Below are 22,839 nucleotides of genomic sequence, written 5' to 3' on the forward strand. Positions count from 1 at the left end.
AATAGGTGATTCGACAACTTTACAATCAAGTTTCCCAGTATCCTTTAATAGGTCTAAGACATACTTCTACTGGGAGATAAAAATTCCTTGTAGGAATGAGCAACTTCAATAACAAGGAAATACTTCAGCATGCCCAACTCTTTTATTTCAAACCCTCATATTAAACATTTCCTTAGTTCTTCCCTTTCTTTCGATTCATCATCAATGACTACGATATCATCCACATACACTAGCAGCATGGTTACTTCCCTTGAATTTGAGTGCTTGATAAATAAAGAAATATCGATCACCTTGACTCTGTCTATATCCCATAAAAATCATTACTTTTTCAAACCTTCCAAACCATGCTCTCTGAGATTGCTTTAGCTTGTATAATGCCTTTTTTAATTGGCACACTTTCTTCTCAAAGCACGTGCCAAAACCTAGGGAAATTTTCATATAAATCTCCTCTTCAAAATCGTTGTGTAGGAAGGAGTTTATAACATCAAATTGTTGCAAGTCTCATCCAAAATTAGTTGCCAAGGACAAAAGTATCTATTGGTAAATCAAATCAGATTTGATTTGATTAGGAAATTTGAATTAGTCAAACTTATTTATTCTAGATTTGGTTGTTTTTTCCAGCTATTATGATTTGGTTTTAAAATTGCTTTTAATTTCATTTGCAGTGATCCTAGGAGTGTTTTTAGAGATTTGCCGTTAGTCCTTGGCTGTCCCTACTCTATTTAAATGTATTACCTTCATTTGAATAAAAAATGCAACATTATTCAAATTGTGTTCATTACTGTATTCATCTTAGCCATTGGAGCAAATGTCTCAAGGTAATCAAAAGTATATCCCTTTGCCACCAATCGTGCTTTATACCTCTCCAAAGTTTCATAGACTCTATACTTCACTATAAACACCCATTTGCAACCAATTGGATCCTTACCTTTTGGTAATTCTATTAACTACCAAGTCTTGTCTTTTCTAGAGCCTCCATTTTAAATTTCATAGCATTCCTGTATTCCTAATGTTTTAATGCTTTGGACACTATAATAGTTTTCAATAAAGAGAGAAAAAATCTATACATTTGAGACAGTTTCTCATGGGACAAGAAATGAGATATTGGACATAGAGGACGACATTGGGTGCATTTTCTTATGGCTTTCCTAAGAGCAATAAAGAGATCATCATTATCAACAACATTGGTATTTTAATTAACTAACAAACTCCCTCAATGGGTTATATAAAGGATGTCTACTTATGTTTTAAGGACTAGTTCTGAGTCATAAACTTGCATAGGTTGAAGAATAGGTTTTTCCTTGTGTAGACTTTCTAAGAGTGAATACTACTCTAAGTTTGTGTAGCATGTATCATTGTATCCTATTCCAAGGAAATATGAGGAGAGACTGACTCATTCAGCTTTGTTAATAGAGGAATAAAGATAGACTTTTTGGTATTGTTGGGGAAGGAAATGAAATGTTGGGAAAAAGAGGCAAAAATTGATCTTGATCCTTATCTTCTTTATCTGAACTCTCCCTCGGAAGATAAGGTTTAGTAAAATAGCTTTCATTTCAACAAAGGTTACATCAACTAAGACAAAAGGATGTTTGGTTAGAGGATGATAACACTTATAACCTTTTTAAGTTTATGAGTAACACAGAAACACACACTTGAGAACCCTTGAATCTAATTTTCCTCTATTGTGTAAATGAATATGAATAAAAGTCACAACCAAAAATCCTATGAGTCAAGCTGTTTGATTTATTAGCATCAAGGAAAAAACTAGAGAGAATTTGAATAGAACTTTTGGAACCAAGAACTTGAGAAGGTAGCCTATTGATTATATGGGCAGCGATCAAAACCACTTCCCCCCAATATTGTTTAGGAACATATTTTTTGAAAAAGCAAGGCTTGAGTAGTTGCAAGCAAATGGCCAATTTTCCATTCTACAACACCATTTTGTTAGGGTGTGTTAACATAAGATGATTCATGAATGATGTCTTCTTTTTGAATAACAGTTGACAGATTTTTGTTAAAATAATCCTTGCATTATCAAACCTGAACCTTTTAATACTGACACCAAATTGGTTCTTCACCATTTTGAGGAAATTAGGAAAAATGTTGCCAACATCAAATTTGATTTTTAGGATAAATAACCATGTCACACGAGTACAAGCATCAAACATCAAGCTAAGAATTTGGGAGGATCCACAAACATCACTATGAATGAGTGAAAAAGAACAGACATTCTTTTATTGCTTATTGGAAAAACAACATGTTTATGCTTAGTATGTTCACAAAACTCACATTGGAAACTTTCAACACAAATTCCTTGGAATAACATTAGGAACATGACCTTAAGGGTATTGAATGAAGAATGATTAAGACGAAAATGTTGATGCCATATTTTTTTTCTTTATTATAGGAGCTAGACTCAGAACATAATGATACAAATAACTTATTCTTAGTAGTACTTTGTATTTGGATTCTTAAAGGTAGTAAAGTCCATCCTTCAACCTAGCGCGCCCAGTCATCTTTCCCGAGTCCTATACTTGAAGAACACGATGGGAGGAAGAAAAAATCACACTACAATTCAGATCTTATGCAAGTTTATTAATAGAGATAAGATTGGTAGACAATCTTGGAACAAGGAGAACATTTCTGAGTGTGAGTGATTTGTTGATAAGGATATCACTAGGCCAGTTACAATAATCAAGGTCCCATTAGCAATGGCAATTTTCCCATTACTCGGACAAGGGTTATAACAAATAAACTGATGTGAAGAATGTGTCATGTGATCTGTGGCTCCTGAGTCAATAATCAATGAACTTGTGTGGGAAATGTTCAAAACATTAAACGCACGAGGAGTTTGATTTTTACCAGAAAATGCCAAAGAACATGTACCTTCTCTTGATGGTTTTTCAAGTGTCTCCGACAAGCTCCTTAGTTTCTCTATTGAACTCTCCTTGTACTTAAGAATTTGCCTCATCATTGGATGGGGTATACTGGTCACGTTGGCTTGCCCTTGTCCTCTCTGTTGCATTCCTTCAGCATTCGAGTTCCGGTTTTGCATTGATGGGTGCACATGAAGTTTCCAACACCTATCCTTGGTATGACAAGGCTTCTTGCAGTAAGTGCACCATAAATTTATATTCCCTGGCTCTGACGAATCTAAATTCTCATTTCCTCCAAATTGTTGCTCTATTCCAAAGTTTCTTCCATTCTTTGAAAGCAAATTTTTAGCAGCAAGAGTCAAGCCTTCAACTGGTTGAGATATGATTATCACTCCTCATCTTCCTTCCACTTGGATGATAGCAATAGTTTCGTTCAAGGTAGGCAATTCTTCCTTGCCTAAGACTTGCACTCTAACCAGGTCAAACTCCACATTTAGACCAGCCAAAAATTCATATGTCTTCTCCCATCCAAAGAACTTCTTTAGTACTGTTGCATCTCCACTGCACTTCATTTTGATGCATTGATGATGATCCATTTCCTACCATAAGTTCTACAGTATATTAGAATATCCAGTAACAAATTGGCTTCCTTGCTTGGTGGCTAAGATTTTCATCTTTATTTCATAAATTTGAGCAACATCACAAGCTTTTGAATAGGTTTGATGTACCATGTCCCAAATATTCTTCGTTGTGGTTAAAAACATACAGGTATCACTTACTTTTGGAGTCATAGAATTCCACAACCAAAACATGACCATGGAGTCCTCTTCATCCCAAACTTCAAATTTTGGATCATCAGGTTGAGGATCAGTGCCAAGGAGATGGCTTAGTTTCCTTTTTTCCTTTAAGGAAAGTGTGAACAACTTGTGACCACCTCAAATCTCAGGGCTACTAATTTCCCGCATTTAAACAAAGAGGTTGAGACGAAATTAAAAGGAGGGCATGGGAAAAGCTGGAAATAGAAGTCACAACAGTATTCGACAATGGAAAATATGTCTTAAAAAAAGAGAGGAACAAAAAACAGAGCCCAAAGACACAAGACAGAAAAAGGGGCCTTCAAAAAAATTACTCTGTTTTGGGCAACCAAAAAAAAAAAAAAGCATAGCAAAGACAAAAGTTTAAGAAGGCAAATAGTAGCAAACAACAGGCTGCAAAACAACAATTCCCACGAACCCTGAGTCAACTTTGATCCATGTGAAAATGGGTAATTAATTTCTCTTATATTTCATAGTACAAGATTACAACAAAATATATATACTTCATAGAAAAATAAGGAATAAAAAAGGGAAAGCAAATATCCTTAACAAATCAGGAACCTATATCCCTACAAATCAGGAAATAGGAATATATTCTTACAAATCAGGAACTTAATTCCTAGGCTAAAATCCTATCCAATTACACCTATCATTCAAATATACTTCCCATAATTAGGAAATTTGTTTTCACAGAGACAAATATCTAAGATTCGATAGACAAAAAAAGGGGATTGCAATTATAAATTCTTCCATATGGTGGCTAATGGTAGGAGAAACAGAAAATTTATCAAATCTTTGTTGTTTGAAAAGGGAAAAATTCTAGACAACATTGAAAACATTTTCGAGGAGATAGTATATTTGTTTGGAAATTTATACTCCAAGCCCCCCGATGTTTCTTGGATGATAGAAAGAATGGATTGGTCTCCCATTGCAACAAAGAGTGCCATTTGGTTGGATAGACATTTTTTAAAAGAGGAGGTTCACAATGTTGTTTTCCAATGAGACAAGGAAAAGGCCCCTAGGCCCGATGGTTCTTCCATTTCAATGTTCCAAAAGTGTTGGAATCTAATTAAGAAGGATCTACTAAGGGTGCTCTTTGAGTTCCATAATAATGGGTCATCAACCAAAGCAACATTGCAACTTTCATTGCCTTTGTGCTGAAAAGAGATAAACCAAAAAAATTTCAAATGTCAAACCTATAAGCCCGGTTATGAGTTTGTGCAAGATCATTTCTAAGGTCTTATCAAGGCAAATTAGAAGAGTCCTCCACAAAACTATACACATCTTCCTAGGAGCATTTGTTGAGGGCAAACCAATTTTGGATGCAATTTTGATTGTTAATGAAGTGGTAGAAGAGAAAAGATGTTTAAGAAGGGACGAGGTAGTATTCAAAATAGATTTTGAGAAGGCTTATGATCATGTCGATTGGGATTTCCTAGATCACGTACTAGAGTGAAAAGGGTTTAGTACAAGATGAAGGTATTGAATGAGGGGTTGTTAATCCTCAACAAGCTTAGCAATCTTGATGAATGGAAATGCTAAAAGATGGGTCAAGGCAACTAGAGGTTTAAGACAAGGAGAGCCTCTTTCCCCTTCTCTTTTTACTTTAGCAATCAATGTATTAAGTAGAATGATGCTAAGAGTTGATGAGAGCAATTTTGTAAAGGGATTCCTAGTGAGTAAGGATAAAACTAGAGTATCTCATTTACAAGTTGCAAATGATACCATTTTTTCTTGAGAGCTTCTATAAAAGATCTACAAAACCTTAAACTAATCCTATTGGTTTTTGGGAAATTATCAAGGTTAAAGATCAATTTAGACAAGAACACTCTATATAGAATTAACATAAGTTAGTATCTGATTATCAGGTTGGCATTAATGCTTAAATGAAAAGTCTCACATTAGCCTTTACCTTACTTAGGTCTTTCATTAGGGGGAATCCAAAGGTAGTTGCGTTTTGAGACCCAGTGTTTGACAGGATCTCGAGAAGACTGAATTGATGGAAAAGGGTCCTTTTGTCTCTAAGAGGTAGAATTACTCTAATTCAAACATGTTTGTCCCACATCCCTAACTATTTTTTTTTATCTTTTTTCAAGATTCTAGTGTCTAAGATTGAGAAATCCCGAGCTACTTTCTTTTTCTTTTCAAGATCCCAACTTCAATAGCTTTGAGGATTGAGAAATTACAAAGAGATTTTCTATGGTTGAGGTTTGGGAAGGGCACCTGGTCAGTTGGGACATAGTATGTAGACCTATGGAGTTTGGTGGGTTAGGGTTCGGGAAAATTACTCTAAGGAACCAAGCTTTATTAAGAAAGTGGCTTTGAAGGTATCCTCGGGAAAGTTTTTCCATTTGGCATCAAGTTATCTTGAGTATCTATGGGACACATCCCAATGGATGGGACGCCAACAATATAGTCAGATGGTCACATCGTTGCCCCTAGAAGGCCATTGCACATATTCTCCAGGTTTTCTCTACACACACCCGCTTTGGAGTGGGTGATTGGACCAAAATTCATTTTTGGGAAGATTTGTTGTGGGAGGACCAACCATTATGCTTACAATTTCCAAAACTTTTCAAAATCACCACAACTAAAAACCTTTCCATTTCAGTCATATTGGGTAATGATACTTCTACGTCTTAGGATTTTATCTTTTGTCGCAATCTAACGAATGTGGAGATTGAGGATCTTGAAGGACTAATGTCTTTACTTTCCCATGTTCATTTGACTCCTTCTATTCCAGATGTGAAAGTTTGGGTTCCGTCATCTTCAGGAGGTTTCTTAGTAAAATCTTTCCTTTTTAGTCTTATCCAATTTCTCAGATTCTACTCCTTTCTACCCAGCTCATTTTTTGTTGAAATCAAGAGTCCCCTCTAAGGCCATGGCTTTCACCTGGTTAGTGGTTCATAAGAAGATAAATACCAATGACATGGTACAATTGAGAAGACCTTTCAAAACACTTAGCCCCGATTGGTGCATTCTTTGTAGGAGAAGTAGTAAGACGGTTGATCATCTCTTCTTACATTGTTCGATTGCTTTGGGATTGTGACATAGGATCTACAGGCGGGGATGGTGTGGGTTTAGCCAAACAGTATTCGTGATATGATGGTAATTTCTTTCAAGTGTTTTAAAAACTCTATTAAAGGCAAGACTCTTTGGAGGATCGTGTGTCTCTCTTTGTTGTGGATTGTGTGGAGAGAGAGGAATGCTAGGATCTTTGAGAACACTTGGAAGATGCCAAAGATGATGTGGGATGCGCTTCATTTCTTTGTTTCTTTTTAAGCTTATTGTACAGACTTTTTTAAACCTTATCCTTTGAGTGTAATTTAGCTTAGTTGGTTGTTGATTTACACCTCTTAGGGTAGGGTCTATAGGACTAGGAGTTGTCACACCTGTTTAGGCTTTTGTACGTTTTGTATAGCCCCTTGTATAGAGGAGGTTTTCTTAGCTCTTTTTTATTAGGTCTATATTTCATGAGGAGGATTTCTCATCCTTCTCATGTTTTATTTATTCTTATTTAATACATATGTTTGTTTCTAATAAAATAAAATAAAAAAACTAAAAAAAAGATTGAGAAATTGAAAAGAGATTTTCTCTAGTCAGGAGTTGGGGAAGGTAGAAATGATCATCTCATTAGTTAGGACCTAGTGTGTAAGCCTAAGGAGTATGAAGGTCTAGGACTTGGATTGATCTCTCTGAGGAATCTTGCTCTCTTATGGAAATGGCTTTTAAGGTTCCTTAAGGAAAGTTTTTGTCTTTGGCATCAGGTTATTTTGAGCATTTATGGGACCCATCTTAATGGATGGGAAACATTATAGCCAAATGGTCATGTAGGTGTCCCTGGAAGGCCTTTATATGGGTGTTCCAAATTGTTTTAGGTACCACTCGTTTTGTGGTGGTTGACAAGGTGAGAATTCTCTTCTGGAAGGATTTGTGGTGGGGGAATCAACCTTTATGTTCACAATTTTCATGTCTTTATAGAATTGTCACAGTAAAAATTTTTACCATTTCAACTATCCTTACTCTTCTTTTTTTTCTTGAAGTCTTAATTTTCATCGCAACCTTATGGATTCATTGGTTAAGGATCATGAAAGACTTATGGCATCCCTCACTTGTGTGCAATTGTCTTCATCCACCCCAAATGCAAGAGCATGGTCATTAACCTCTTCAAGATTACTCATCATCAAATCTTTTTTCATGGTTTTGTCTAATACATCGGATTTTGTTCTTTCTTCCCCAACCAAATTTATAAAGAAATCTAAAGTCTCATCTAAGGTTAAAGTTATTGTTTGGTTAGTAACACACAAGAAAGTAAATACCAACAACATGTTACAATTGAGAAGACCTTTTAAATCCCTTAAGCCTAATTGGTGTGTTTTATGTAAGCAAAGTGGAAAATCAATTATCATCTCTTTTTGCATTGTTTAACAACTTTGAGGCTTTAGCACTGTTTATTCAGACAAATCAAGGTTAATTGGATTCCACCTAGGAGTATATGCGATATAATGATCAATTAATATAAGGGTTTGGAGAACTCAAGTAGAGGTAAGATCCTTTGACAAATAGCTTGTCACATATTACTTAAGATTGTGTCACAAGAAAGAAATGATGGAATTTTTTAGGATAAGTGGAGGACAATAGAGGGGTTGTGGGATTTACTTCATTTTGATTCCTCTTTCTAAGCCTCGTGCACTAAGAGAAATGACATTTGTCATCTAAACCTTTTGTGTAGACTCCTTGTATAGTAGATGAAGTTAATCATATTATGATCAAGTTCTTTTGTAATCATGATGAGGACTCCTCATCCTTCTCATATTTTCATTAATATAAATATGTACATCTCTTATTTCTTATTAAAAAAATAATATTAAGTATCTATGGGACTCATCTCAATGGTTGGGATGTCAACATGTTAGTTAGGTGGTCACATTTGCGCCATTGGAAGGCTAATGCACAGGTCTTCTAGCATTTTTCTAAACATACTTGTCTTACGGTGGTGACGGGCAAGAATTCGTTTGTAGGAAGACCTGTTTTTTTGGGTTGAGGGGGGGGGGGGGGGTCAAGCTTTATGCTCTCAATTTCCAAATCTTTTCATATTTGTGATAGCTAGAAATTCTTCTATTTCAACTAACCTTAATATCTCTTTTCCATTTTGTTGGAACCTTAACTTTTTTCGTAACCTCACTAATTTGGAAATAGAGGACCTTGAAAGACTCATGTCCTCTCTCTCTCTCTCGTATGCACCCATCATCATTTGTTCCTAACGTGAGAGCTTGGTCATTATCTTCTCCAGACCTCGTTAAAGTAAAATTTTTCTTTTTAGCTATGTTCAACCTACCACTCTTGTTCATTTCCCTCTAGCAAAATTATTATCGAAATCTAAGGCCACATCTAAGGTTAAGGCCATTGCATGGCTAGTGGCTAACAAGAAGGTCATACCAATCACTTTTTGCACTTGAGAAAACCATAGAAAGCCTTTAGTCCTAACTATCACACTATATGTATGAAGAGTGGGAAATCAATTGATCATTGTTTTTACACTATCCCATGACTTAGGGGCTATGGCATAGCCTATTTAGACTAGCCAAGCTTGATTCGATTTCTCCTAGGACCATAAGTGGCATGATGACTATTTCCTTTAGGGGTTTGGGGAGTATAGCTAAAGACAAAATCTTGTGGGATATTTCTTGCCTAGCTTTAATCTAGATAGTATGGCAGCTGAGAGATGCAAGGACATTTTTAGGAAAAATAGAGAACTAAAAAATCGATATGGGACTTAATTCATTTCTATTTCTCTTTTTGAGCCTCAACAAACTACAACTTTCAAGGGCATTCCTCTCAATGTAATTCAGCTCAATTGGAATTCTATGTGTGAATCAAAAGAGTCAAAATAGCAAAGCATGGAGCAAAGAATCACAATAGCAAAGAGTGGAGCAAAGATTCTGTCTTTTTTATAGAGTTATTGATCCCTGTAGAGAGTAGAGTTGCTTTTCCTTTGCATAGTTTCATGTGACACTATATTGAGGTATAGGTGTCTTTTATATTCAGGAGAAAAATTATCCATTGATCAAGAGGTTTTATATTTGAGATGGATTCCTCATCCTTCACATGAACTTTTAAATCCTTATCAATGAATACTTTGTTTCTAATAAAAAAAAAGGCTCTTTTAGGAAAACGGTTAGGATGGTTTTAGCAGAGACACCTTGTGAAGGGGGTTATTTTTGTTATATTTGAAGAAGAGCCTGTGTGCTGTCAAAAGCTATCCAAAAAAGCTAGCAAGATTTTTAATCTAGGAGTAGTTCAACTATGGATGATGCCCTTAGAACAAAAATTTGGTGGGATGTTTGTGGGGACTCAGTGTTTTCTTATTTGTTCAGCATTATCAAGAACAAAGATGTTTGATTTATGTGTGTGTGTGTGGGGGGTAGGGGGGGGGGGGGGTGCAATTTTAAAATTATCCTTCATATCACAGTATACAGTCTAATAACAAGTCATATCAAATCTCCAAACCAATGCATAAAAGTATAGGGAGCTCATTATATCAGGATCATAAGATAGGTGGTTCTGAACTAACAAGGTAGTACCAGCAGTTAAGGCAGGAGAGAAGGAAAAATATGGACTTATCAGTTGTGTTATTCTCAAAATTCCATTTTCTTTTTATTGGCACAGAGGATATGCTGCAAATCATTCTCAAAACTCCATGACAGTTTTAGAATTGGAAATGTTGCCACAAACCTTTTAGGCTTGGGAAGTCGCTACTAATTAGTCCAAATTATTAATGCAATGAACACAGAACTTACGTGAACTAAAACAACTTATACATGCATAAAGAAGAGGATGCACTGAATCATACTGTCCAGAAAAAGATAAAGACTATTGCCAGAATATTGTGTTTGCTCATGCATTTAAAAACATTTCATCGAACACATAGAGGAAGCAATGAACCAGACAGAGAGGAAGGAATGAACAAGTATCTGGTAATAGCACCTCCCTTGATAAACTTTGCAAAACAATGATTTAGGCACTTTTAACAACATTTCTCCAACTGCATGAAAAACCAATTTTGAATGGCAATTCTTCAGCAATAATTTAGAAAATTCACCACCTTCTTTGCACTCTGATCCAAGATACTCAACCTAACACTGCCTCATAGCCAACGAGCCAAATTCCACTTTCTGATCTCAAATATGATCAGAAAAGCAATCGATTCATACAATTTCAAAATCCAACGCCCAAAAAGCTCAATTGAAGCGAAAACTATCACATACCACTGCTCTGCGGACCCATGATCCCGACCACAGTATAGGAGAGACCGCACTGGGTGAGCTTCACCGCTTTCACGAACTCCTCCAGACCGGCGACGTTGAATTTACCATTGCCGTCAATCAGTTGCAATGAGTGACAAATCTCTTCCATCTTTTTCGAAGAAGTAGATCGCCTTGGTTGCTAAGAAATGAAGTTCAGTATAGTTATATGTCGCTCAGTTGTTTTGAACTCGGGTTGTGATTTTTGCTTCTGTGGGAATCCAATACAGCAAAACAGAACTTGCGTCTCAAGTTTTGCACATTTCTTTACTTCTTTTCATTGTTCGGTGGCTGAGAAAAACGACGGAAAAAGAAAAGAATCAACCACGTGTCGCTCAGTCTGCTTCAACTCTTTCCACGAGTCCCACTTCTTTAAGAAACCAATAAAACGAAACAAAGACACTTGAGATTCAATTTTTACATTTTGCTAGTTTTTCTTTTCCTCGAACCAAGCAGGAGAGAAAACCAGGTGTTTCGTTTTTGGTTTAATAATTTGAATTAAAAATGCAGGAAAAGGAAAGAAAGAAGTTTCTAGTCGAAGTGAATCCGAGTCGAGAACTCACTTCAATAAGGAACCAATGAAAATGCATCGACTGAAAAGTTTTGCTTGTCTTGAGTCTTTTCCCTTTATCGTTGTTTTCTCGGGAACCCAAAAAAAGTTGGCGTTTTCTCTAGGGATGGGTCTACAGATTTCTACTTACAGAGAAACAGAGGAGAGAGAAGGTTCGGAGGAAAGTTCGAGTGCCGTCTCTACGGGATCACAAAGAAGAGCGAGAATATTTTTCTCCTATTATTCAAATCATAATCAAATTATATATATAACAATTATTTAAATCATTCTTCATATTTTAATTTTAAAATATGATAAAAATAAATTTTGAGTTTAATTAATAAGTTTGGTAAATCAAAATCATATATTTTGAGGAGTATTAAAAATGAATTTTATACATCAAACACTCAAAATATTATCTGGCACCCATATCCAAAACCCCAACTCTGTTTTCCTTTTTTTTTCTTTCTTTCTTTCTTTCTTTCCCTTCCCTTCATATTGTTCTTTGAAATCGATCATCTTAGAAGCAACAACTTGTCTCAAATCTCAAAATTTTTATTGTAAAAAATTACAAATTAAAAAAGGAAAAAAAAAAAAAAAGAGATTGAGAAATAAAATGAAGATGATCGAAAGGGAAGAAAAGAAAAGAAAGGATAAAGAAGGAAATGGAAGAAAATGATAAAATAATAGAGTTAGCTACTATTTCATGTTTGATTGGTGATGGTGTTGAGTAAGTGGAAGTCTTTATACCATTTGTTGAGAAAAATCACAATATTCAAACACAACAAGAAAAATAAAGTAAAATAGAGAAGACGAAATATTTGTGTTTTCACCTATATCCACAGGAAAGGAGATTAAATTAATTATAAACAACACAATTACACACTTCAAACTCTCTCAACCTTTCTCTATTCAAAATTCAATATACCCTTTGTCAATCTTTCTTCTGTCATTTCTTACTTTTTCTTTTCGCTATCTCTCTCTCTATATATATATATATAAATCTATCATGAAACCTCATATTAATCTCTTTCTATGGATTAACCTTAAACCAACAGTTTCCTAAGCCTAGTAAAACTTTAAAATTAACTTATTAAAACAAAAATGCTACAAATATTGACTTTTCTAAAAATAAAAAAGAAATAATTTGCATAAAATCTCAACAATATTCGACTTGACTCAAATTCTCTCAATACTACACAATCAATAAGAATAAATAAGTGTTTTCGTTAAAGTTGACTCGAGAAATCATCTTGTCTTCTTCATAACTTCATTCCTTTTGTAATTGCTCTCATCCTTGTGTCAATGAGTACTCTTAATAGAAAAATGAGTCTTGATCATCTTGTTGTACTCTTCTACTTGGACAACTATTTTAACATTAACAAAAGACTCTTTATAGCTTAGCTCCACTATGCACCAGCATTTTTCATGCACGTTCCCACTCAATGGTGACTTGTTTTTTATTGTGAAAAACTTATTTTGGATTGAAGCAGTTGCCAATGTCATGGTTTTACAGGTTAAGCTACTCGATGAAGGAGTATAGTTTTAAACAAGTGATGGTAGATCACACTTTGTTCTATAAGAGAGATGATGATGACATTACTTCGCTTATTGGTTATGTTGATAACATAATTGTTACATGTAGTAACTCTACAAAAATAAAAATAAAAAGCTTCTAAGTTATCTAGCCAAGGAATTTTAATTAAAGAACTTGAGTTCTCTAAAATACTTCTTTGGCATTGAGGTGTCTCGGTCCAAGCAAGCACCCTTCCTCTCACAACAAAATTATACATTAGATCTCTTAGCTAAAATTAGTAACTCCACTTGCAAACTTGTAGATACTCCCATTAAGACAAATCATAGTTTTTCCATTTACACTAATCAAATTCCAATGAACAAAGAAATATATCAAAGATTAATGGGGAAATTAATCTATCTAACCTTTACTAGACCTGACTTGTCATATGCAGTTAATGTTGTAAGTCAATTCATGCATAATTCGAGTGACCAAGACATGAATGTAGTAAATCATATCCTGATCTATATGAAGTCCTCTCCGGGCAAAGGTATTATGTTTTCCAGATATGGACATCTCGATAGTGAGGGTTACACAAACTTTGACTTTGCCAGATCTAGATTAGATAGAAAGTCTTCCCCAAAGTATGTGTCATTTATAGGAGGAAATTTGGTGAATTGGAAGAGTAAGAAACAAAATATAGTTTCATTGTATAGTGCAAAAGTTGAATACCGTGTGCTTTATCATCCATCTATGAAACTTACTAGACTAAGAATTCTCTTAAGCGAGCTTAAGGTTGGTCCCAAGAAACCTTTAGTGCTCTTTTATAATAACATATCAACTACTGAGATTGCAAATAATCTAGTACAACACGGCCAAACTAAGATATTGAATTTCATAAGAACTACATCAAGGATAACCTAGATTCTGGCATAATAAAGGTTCCCTGCATCGAGAGTGCAGATTAGTTAGTAGATATGATGACTCATGTTGTTACTCGTGGTCCATTCTGTGCATCATTATCCAAGTTGGGAATGTGTGATATCTATGCACCAACTTAAGGGGGAGAGCCAGTTGTGTACAACTATGTATAATTGATTGTGTAATTGTTATTTACTTTATATAGTTGTTGATTATTTTGTATGGTTAGCTATCCTAAAATAGACTTGTGTACTTTGTATAAATACCCTTGAGATATATGAGAATATTTATTTAGCAATTTAATTATCAAGTAGATCTAATTCATTTCTACTTCTTTTTATAAGGCTCAACAACTGCAACTTTCAAAGGCATTCCCCTCAATGTGATTTTAGCTCAATTGGAATTCTATGTGTGAATCAAAAGAGTTAAATAGCAAATCATGGAGCAAAGAATCAAAATAGTAAAGAGTGGAGCAAAGATTCATTCTTTTTTATAAAAGTATTAATCCCTATAGAGAGTAGAGTTTCTTTTCCTTTGCATAATTTCATGTGACACTATATTGAGGTATAGGTGTCTTTTATAGAAAAATTATTCATTGGTTCTATTTGATCAAAGATTTTATATTTGGGAAGGATTCCTCATTCTTCACATGAACTTTTAAATCTTTATCAATGAATACTTTGTTTCTAATAATATTTTAAAAAAAACAAAGAAAAAGGTCTTTTAGGAAAATGGTTAGGAGGGTTTTAGTGGAGACACCTTGTAAAGAGGGCTATTTTTGTTAAATTTGGAGAAGAGCCTGTGCACTATCAAAAGCTATCCAAAAAGGCTAGCAAGATTTTTAATTTAGGAGTAGATTAACTATGGATGATGCCCTTATAACAAAAATTTGGTGGGATGTTTGTAAGGACTCGGTGTTTTCTTATTTGTTCAACATTATCAAGAACAAAGATGTTTGATTTATATATATGCAATACTAATAAACTTAATATATGTTAGCAATATTTTCGTTCTTCTGTATTTTAAAATTATCCTTCATATCACAGTGTACAATCTAATAACAAGTCACATCAAAGCCTCAAACCAATGCATAAACGTATGGGGTGAGCTCAGTATATCAGGATCATAAGATAGGTGGTTCTGAGCTAACAAGGTTGTACCAGCAGTTAAGGCAGGAAAGAAAGAAAAATATGGACTTGTCAGTTGTGTTATTCTCAAAATTCCATTTTTTTTTTATTGGCACTAAGGATATGCTGCAAAATTCTCTAGCAAAATTCTTATGAAAATCTAAAGCCACATTTAAGGTTAAGGCCATTGCATGGCTAGTAACTAACAAGAAGGTCATACCAATGACTTGTAGCACATGAGAAGACCATGCAAAGCCTTTAAACCTAATTGTTGCGCTATATATATGGAGAGTGGAGAATCAATTGATCATTTTTTTTTTTTTTACATTATCCTATGACTTAAGGGCTATAGCATAGGTTGTTTAGATTAGCCAAGCTTGATTAGATTTCTCCTTAGACCATAAGTGGCATGATAACTATTCCCTTGAAGGGTTTGGGGAGTACAACTAGAGGCAAAATCTTGTGGGAAATTGTTTGCCTCGCTTTAAGTAAAATAGTATGGTGGGAAAGAAACACAAATATTTTTTAGGAAAAATAAAGAACTATAAAGTTGATATGGGACCAGTCAATTATGTACAGCTAATACAGTCATGTACGGCCAATTGTATAGTTGTAATTTATTCTATATAATTTTCAATTATTTTGTATAGTTGACTATCTTAAAATAGTCTTGTGCACACTATATAAATACCCTTGAGATATTTTATAATATTTATTCAACAATTTATCAAGTTGGTATCAAAGTAAAAGTTAAGAATTTTCGTTACTGCTTAGTTGACGCTTCTTCCATTCTTTTTCACCCTCTTCATTACCATATCATATTTGAAAAAATGGATATGAGTATTTCTTATAGCAAAAAGTTATCCATGGTGACCATTCATGAGAATGTCTCTCCAACAATTTTTATTAAGTTAGATGATGTTAATTATCTTATTTGGTCTCAAATTTTGGAAATGCATGTTGTTAGCATAAAGAATAAGGCATATATCATAGGAAGGAAGGTTGCAACTATAGAGAATGATCCAAACTAGATGAATGGGAGGTCGAAAACACTATAGTGAAGTCTTGGCTCATAATTCCATGATTGACCAGCTTATGTCACACTTTATGTAGTGTGGAACAACTAAGAAGGTATGAGATGCAGTTAAGAGGAGTTATCTTAATGTCTCCAACTCTTCTCAAGTATATGAATTGATGAAGAAATCCTTTCGATCACGCCAAGGTGGTCGACCTCTTTCAAAATACTACAATGAGTTAAATTCAATATTCATGGAGCTTGAGTATTGAAGATTAAATGATATGATATATGTAGCTTATATTAAGAAACAAAGGAAATATATAGTTGAGAATCAGGTTTTATATTTTTCTAGCAGGTTTTGATCACAATTTGGATCAAGTTAGTGGTCGTACTTTGGCCACCTCTCCTTTACCAAGTCTAGAGAAAGCTTGTTCACTAGTCTGTCATAAAGTGCATGACAAGTCACCATGGGAATAGAAGATCACTCTAAGGCTTCCACAATGGTTGTCCATAAGAATAACATATGGCCAACACCTTTTACTCCTTCTATCAACTCTTCTTTTCACTTCTGCACTCATTGCAATAGCACCCTACATATGATAGATGTTTGCTGGAAGAATCAAGGTTATCCAAATTGGTACAAGATTAAACAAGCTAAAAGGAAGAATAAGAAATTAGCTCGATTTGCTCTTACCGATGTTAATCCTCTAGCTTTTGCTTCTCAAGTTTTTCAATTATCTTCTCAAGAAGGTATAATTCTAGTTTGTCCTTTATTTCTGCTAGCTCTAACATTTGGGTTATTGATTCAGGAGCCACTGATCATATGACTAGTCATTCTTCCTTATTTAACTCTCTAATGCCCTCACTTTTTAAGTATATTCACATTACTAATGGGACTCCTATGCCAATTTTAGAAGCTCAAAATTTCTCACTTTCCCCCACACTCTCCATAGCCTTTGTTTTACTTGCATCGAGCCCCTCTAGTAGTCTTCTTTCTATTAGTAAGATTACCAAACATCTTAATTATTTTGTAATCTTCCATTCTACTCACTATATGCTTTAAGACAATCTTATGAAAATGACGATTAGCATTGAAAAGGAGAGGGGTGGTCTTTACTACCTAGAAGGGGCAAAGGAGTTACAATCTGAATTTGACTTTATTTTTCAAGTAGTAAGAGAGACGTCTAATAAAGAAAACATCATTTTATGATATTTCCGATTAGGTCATCCATTTTTTTTTTCTTATTTGGAATGTTTATTTCCTCAATTGTTTCAAAATATTTCAGTTTCTAGTTTAAGGTGTGAACAATGCATTTATGCTAAAAATCATCATGTGTCTTTCAAAACAAGTCTCGATAAAAGTCTAATTCCTTTTACCTATGTTTTTACAAATGTTTGGGGGTCTTTTTTCTAGTCCTTTTACTTCAGGTCATAAATACTTTGTCTCTTTTATTGATGATTGTACTAAGGTGAGTTAGGTATATTTGCTTATGTTTTATATGTTATTCTCAATTTTCTAAAATGATTGCCATACAATTTAATACTCAGATTAAGGTTTGTCCCTCTGATAATGGTTGTGAGTTTGTGAATTAGTCCCTTGCTAATTTATTCAAAGAAAATAGAATCCTCCACCAAACAAAGTGTACATACATGCCACAATAGAACGACATAGTAGAGAATAAAAACCACAACATTCTAGAGGTATCTCAGGCTTTATGCTTTACTATGCATGTTCCAAAACATTTTTGGGCTAAGGTTGTCATAACTATAGTCTTTCTCATCAATCGAATGCCTGCTCGTGCCATTGATTATCAAACTCCTTTGCGAAAGTTATCATGGTTTCACTATATTCCTTATACTTTGAATCCTTACCCTAAAGTTTGTATTTGTCTATATTATGTTCATATACACTCTCATCAAAGGGATAAGCTTGATCCTCATGCTCTTAAATGTGTCTTTCTTGGTTACTCTAATTCCCAAAAGGGTTATAAATGTTTTCATCATCTTATAGGCAAATACTATGTCTCCATGGATGTTCAATTATGTTAAAGAGGGTCTTATTTTTCTAGAAATGTGTCTCTAGTTCCTCTTTAGGGGGAGACTAGTAGTAAGAAATAGGACAAGTTATGGTTAGGAAAGAAGAGGTTATGGATTTTAGGTCAAGAGGAGGATTTAACTGATTTGGGAAAGAGAGGAGTCTTTTGATACTCCCAACCCTATGGTGGCTAAGTTTGCATTTGAGAAAAGAAATGGTGAAAAACCACTTAGATTATTTCAACAACGTTATACAAGGAAGAACAAAGATGTTACTATCATAACCTTTCCAGGCTCCAATACTCCTCTTGATGATACTACCATGTCATTAGATGACTCTTCCAAGACTAATCTTGAGGTACATGTTCCTTCACCTTTAACGTCTAAAATTGCTACCTTGAATCCACAAGATGGTGAACAAGATAAGAGATATTCTCTTCGTGATCGTAAAAAACTTGATAGGTTAGGTTTCTCAAAATCATCCTCTAATGTTGTATATCCCATTTTTTATTCTGTCTCTTGTCATCTTCTATCTAAGACTCACCTTGATTTTGCTCTTCAGTTATCCTCTGTGTCTATTGTTAGTTGTTTTCAAGAAGCCCTTGAAGATCCTAAGTGGAATTCAGCTATGGTAGAAGAAATAAAGGCTCTCCAAAAGAACTCTACTTATGAGATGGTCGAGTTCCCTCAAGAAAATAATATAGTAGGATGTAAGTGGGTGTTTTTAGTAAAGTACAAGTCAAATGGGATAATTTATAGGTACAAAGCTAGACTGGTTACCAAGGGATGCACCCAAACTTATGGGATTAACAATCAAAAGACCTTTGCCCCTATGGCTAAGATGAACATTGTTAGAGTCATCCTTCTTTTACGATCAATTTGGATTGGCCATTGAGACAATTTGATGTAAAGAATGCCTTTCTCCATGGTGATGTATTAGAGAAGGTGCACATGGACTTCCTTTCAGGGTTTACACCAAAAGGAGGCAAGACACCGTAAACTAAAAAAGGATTTGTATGGATTGAAGTAGTTGCCAAGGTCATGGTTTTATAGGTTGAGCTACTCGATGAAGGAGTATAGTTTTAAACAAGTGATGGTAGATCACACTTTGTTCTATAAGAGAGATGATGATGATGACATTACTTAGCTTATTGGTTATGTTGATAACATAATTGTTACATGTAGTAACTCTACAAAAAAAAAAAAAAAAAAAAAAGCTTCTGAGTTATCTGGCCAAGGAATTTGAATTAAAGAACTTGAGTTCTCTAAAATACTTCTTTGGCATTGAGGTGTCTCGGTCCAAGCAATCACCCTTCCTCTCACAACAAAATTATACATTAGATCTCTTAGCTAAAACTAGTAACTCCACTTGCAAACTTGTAGATACTCCCATTAAGACAAATCATAGTTTGTCCATCTACACTAATCAAATTCCAATGAATAAAGAAATATATCAGAGATTAATAAGGAAATTAATCTATCTAACCTTTACTAGACCTGACTCGTCATATGTAGTTAATGTTGTAAGTCAATTCATGCATAATTCGAGTGACCAAGACATGAATGTAGTAAATCATATCCTGGTCTATTTGAAGTCCTATCCGGGAAAAGGTATTATGTTTTCTAGACATGGACATCTCGATAGTGAGGGTTACACAAACTCTGACTTTGCCAGATCTAGATTAGATAGAAAGTCTACCCCAAAGTATGTGTCATTTGTAGGAGAAATTTTGGTGACTTGGAAGAGTAAGAAACAAAATATAGTCTCATTGTATAGTGCAAAAGTTGAATACTGTGCGCTCCATCATCCATCTATGAAACTTACTTGACTAAGAATTCTCTTAAGCGAGCTTAAGGTTGATCCCAAGAAACCTATAGTGCTCTTTTATAATAACACATTAGCTACTGAGATTGCAAATAATCAAGTACAACACGGTCATACTAAAATATTGAATTTCATAAGAACTACATCAAGGATAACCTAGATTCTGGCATAATAAAGGTTCCCTACATCAAGAGTGCAGATTAGTTAGTAGATATGATGACTCATGTTGTTACTCGTGGTTCATTCTATGCATCATTATCCAAGTTGGGAATGTGCGATATCTATGCACCAACTTAAGGGGGAGAGCCAGTTGTGTACAACTATGTATAGTTGATTGTGTAATTGTTATTTACTTTATATAGTTTTCAATTATTTTGTATGGTTAGCTATCCTAAAATAGACTTGTGTACTTTGTATAAATACCCTTGAGATGTATGAGAATATTTATTCAGCAATTTATCAAGTAGATCTAATTCATTTCTACTTTCTTTTTTTCTTTTTTTTTCTGAGGCTCAACAACTGCAACTTTCAAAGGCATTCCCTTCAATGTGATTTTTGCTCAATTGGAATTCTATGTGTGAATCAAAAGAGTCAAAATAGCAAATCATGGAGCAAAGAATCAAAATTGTAAAGAGTGGAGCAAAGATTCATTTTTTTTATATTTTTTTATAAAGGTATTAATCCTTATAGAGAGTAGAGTTTCTTTTGCTCTGCATAATTTCATGTGACACTATATTGAGGTATGGGTGTCTTTTATAGAAAAATTATTCACTGGTTCTATTTGATCAAAGATTTTATATTTGGGAAGGATTCCTCATTCTTCACATGAACTTTTAAATCTTTTTTCAATGAATACTTTGTTTCTAATAAAAAAAAAATTAAAAAACAAAGAAAAAGGTCTTTTAGGAAAATGGTTAGGAGGATTTTAGTGGAGACACCTTGTAAAGAGGGCTATTTTTGTTAAATTTGGAGAAGAGCCTGTGCACTATCAAAAGCTATCCAAAAAGGCTAGCAAGATTTTTAATTTAGGAGTACATTAACTATGGATGATGCCCTTATAACAAAAATTTGGTGGGATGTTTGTGGATGATGCATTTAGAATAAAATTTTGGTGGGATGTTTGTGGGGACTTGGTGTTTTCTAATTTGTTCAACATTATCAAGAACAAGGATGTTTGATTTGATTTATATATATATATATATATGCAACACTAATTTAATATATGTTAGCAATATTTTCGTTCTTCTGTATTTTAAAATTATCCTTCATATCACAGTGCACAGTCTAATAACAACTCACTTCAAAGCCTCAAACCAATGCATAAACGTATGGGGTGAGCTCAGTATATCAGGATCATAAGATAGGTGGTTCCGAGCTAACAAGGTAGTCCCAGCAGTTAAGGCAGGAAAGAAGGAAAAATATGGACTTGTCAGTTGTGTTATTCTCAAAATTCCATTCTTTTTTATTGGCACTGGGGATATGCTGCAAATCATTCTCAAAACTCCATAACAGTTTTAGATTTGGAAATGTGGCCACTAACCTTTTAGGCTAGCGAGTTTGCTACTAGTTAGTCCTAATTATTAATGCAATGAACACAGAACTTTTGTGAACTAAAACAACTTACACATGCATAAAGATAAAGACTATTGCCAGAATATTGTGTTTGCTTCTGCATTTAAAAACATTTCATCGAACACATAGAGGAAGCAATGAACCAGACAGAGAGGAAGGAATTAACAAATATCTGGTAATAGCACCTCCCTTGATAAAATTTGCAAAAACAATGATTTAGACACTGTTAACAACATTTACCCAACTGCATGAAAAACCAATTTTGAATGGCAACTCCACAGCAATAATATAGAAAAATCGCCACCTTCTTTGCGCTCTGATCCAAGATACTAAGCCTAACACTGCCTCATATCTACTTCATATCCACAACAACAAACAAGTTAATAGCCAACGAGCCAAATTCCACTTTCTGATCTCAAATATGATAAGAAAAACAATCGATTCAAACAATTTCAAAATCCAACGCTGAAAAAGCTCGATTGAAGCGAAAACAATCACATACCACTACTCTGAGGACCCATGATTGCGACCACAGCATAGGAGAGACCGCACTGGGTGAGCTTCACGGCTTTGACGAACTCCTCCAGACCGGCGACGTTGAAATTACCATTGCCGTCAATTAGTTGCAATGAGTGACAAAGCTCTCCCATCTCTTTTGAAGAAGTAAACCCCTTGGTTGCTAAGAAAAGTAAAGGGGAAAGAATGAAGTTCAGTCTGCTTTTGTAGGAATCCAATATAACAAAACAGAACTTGCGTCTCAAGTTTTGCACATTTCTTTGCTTCTTTTCTCAAGTTTTGCACATTTCTTTACTTCTTTTCAATGTTCGGTGGCTGAGAAAAACAACGGAAAAAGAAAAGAATCAACTACGTGTGGCTCAGTCTGCTTCAATTCTACACTACTTAGAGATTCAATTTTTACATTTTGTTAGTTTTTCTTTTATTAGAATGGCCTCACTTTCTTTTCTGTTATTTTGGCTAAGCTGGAGAGTCGGTTATGCATCATTGTCTCCAGCCTCCATATAAAAATATATCTCTCCTGCAACAGAAACATGTGGAAAGGATGAAAGGAAATATTCTCTCAATATGACAACTTTTCTGTATGCGCTTTTTCGTTTTCATGCATGCTCTGTTTTTGTAAAATGGTATCAGAGCACATCAGCTCTGCTGTTCTCTGATTTTTCTGCTATTTTCTGATCTTTTTTCTTGTCTGATGGCTCGAGGACAACATCACAACAACAACCGAGTAGCAAGATAGAATCAGAAAAGAATCACGAAAATTAT

The 22,839-nt window shown here is 34.5% G+C and overlaps 1 protein-coding gene across 4 annotated transcripts in view; it reads right to left on the reverse strand.

Moving 5' to 3' along the window:
• Positions 1–22,481, reverse strand: part of LOC117924380 (protein ROOT HAIR DEFECTIVE 3 homolog 2) — a 134,098-nt gene extending 111,617 nt beyond the window's left edge. Inside the window, exons 1-2 of one of the 4 annotated variants that reach the window (XM_034843002.1) lie at positions 11,559–11,730; positions 10,960–11,286 (exon numbers count right to left, since the gene is read on the reverse strand). In XM_034843002.1, coding sequence (XP_034698893.1) covers positions 10,960–11,107 — 148 coding nt within the window. In that variant the 5' untranslated portion in view covers positions 11,108–11,286; positions 11,559–11,730. Of the gene's footprint in view, positions 1–10,959; positions 11,523–11,558; positions 11,731–22,060 lie in introns of those variants that run through there. The other 3 variants (XM_034843003.1, XM_034843004.1, XM_034843001.1) reach the window with 3 other exon arrangements.
• Positions 22,482–22,839: the final 358 nt, after the last annotated feature.

Source organism: Vitis riparia, chromosome 10 (assembly GCF_004353265.1).
Source record: "Vitis riparia cultivar Riparia Gloire de Montpellier isolate 1030 chromosome 10, EGFV_Vit.rip_1.0, whole genome shotgun sequence".
Classification (NCBI taxonomy): Eukaryota; Viridiplantae; Streptophyta; class Magnoliopsida; order Vitales; family Vitaceae; genus Vitis; species Vitis riparia.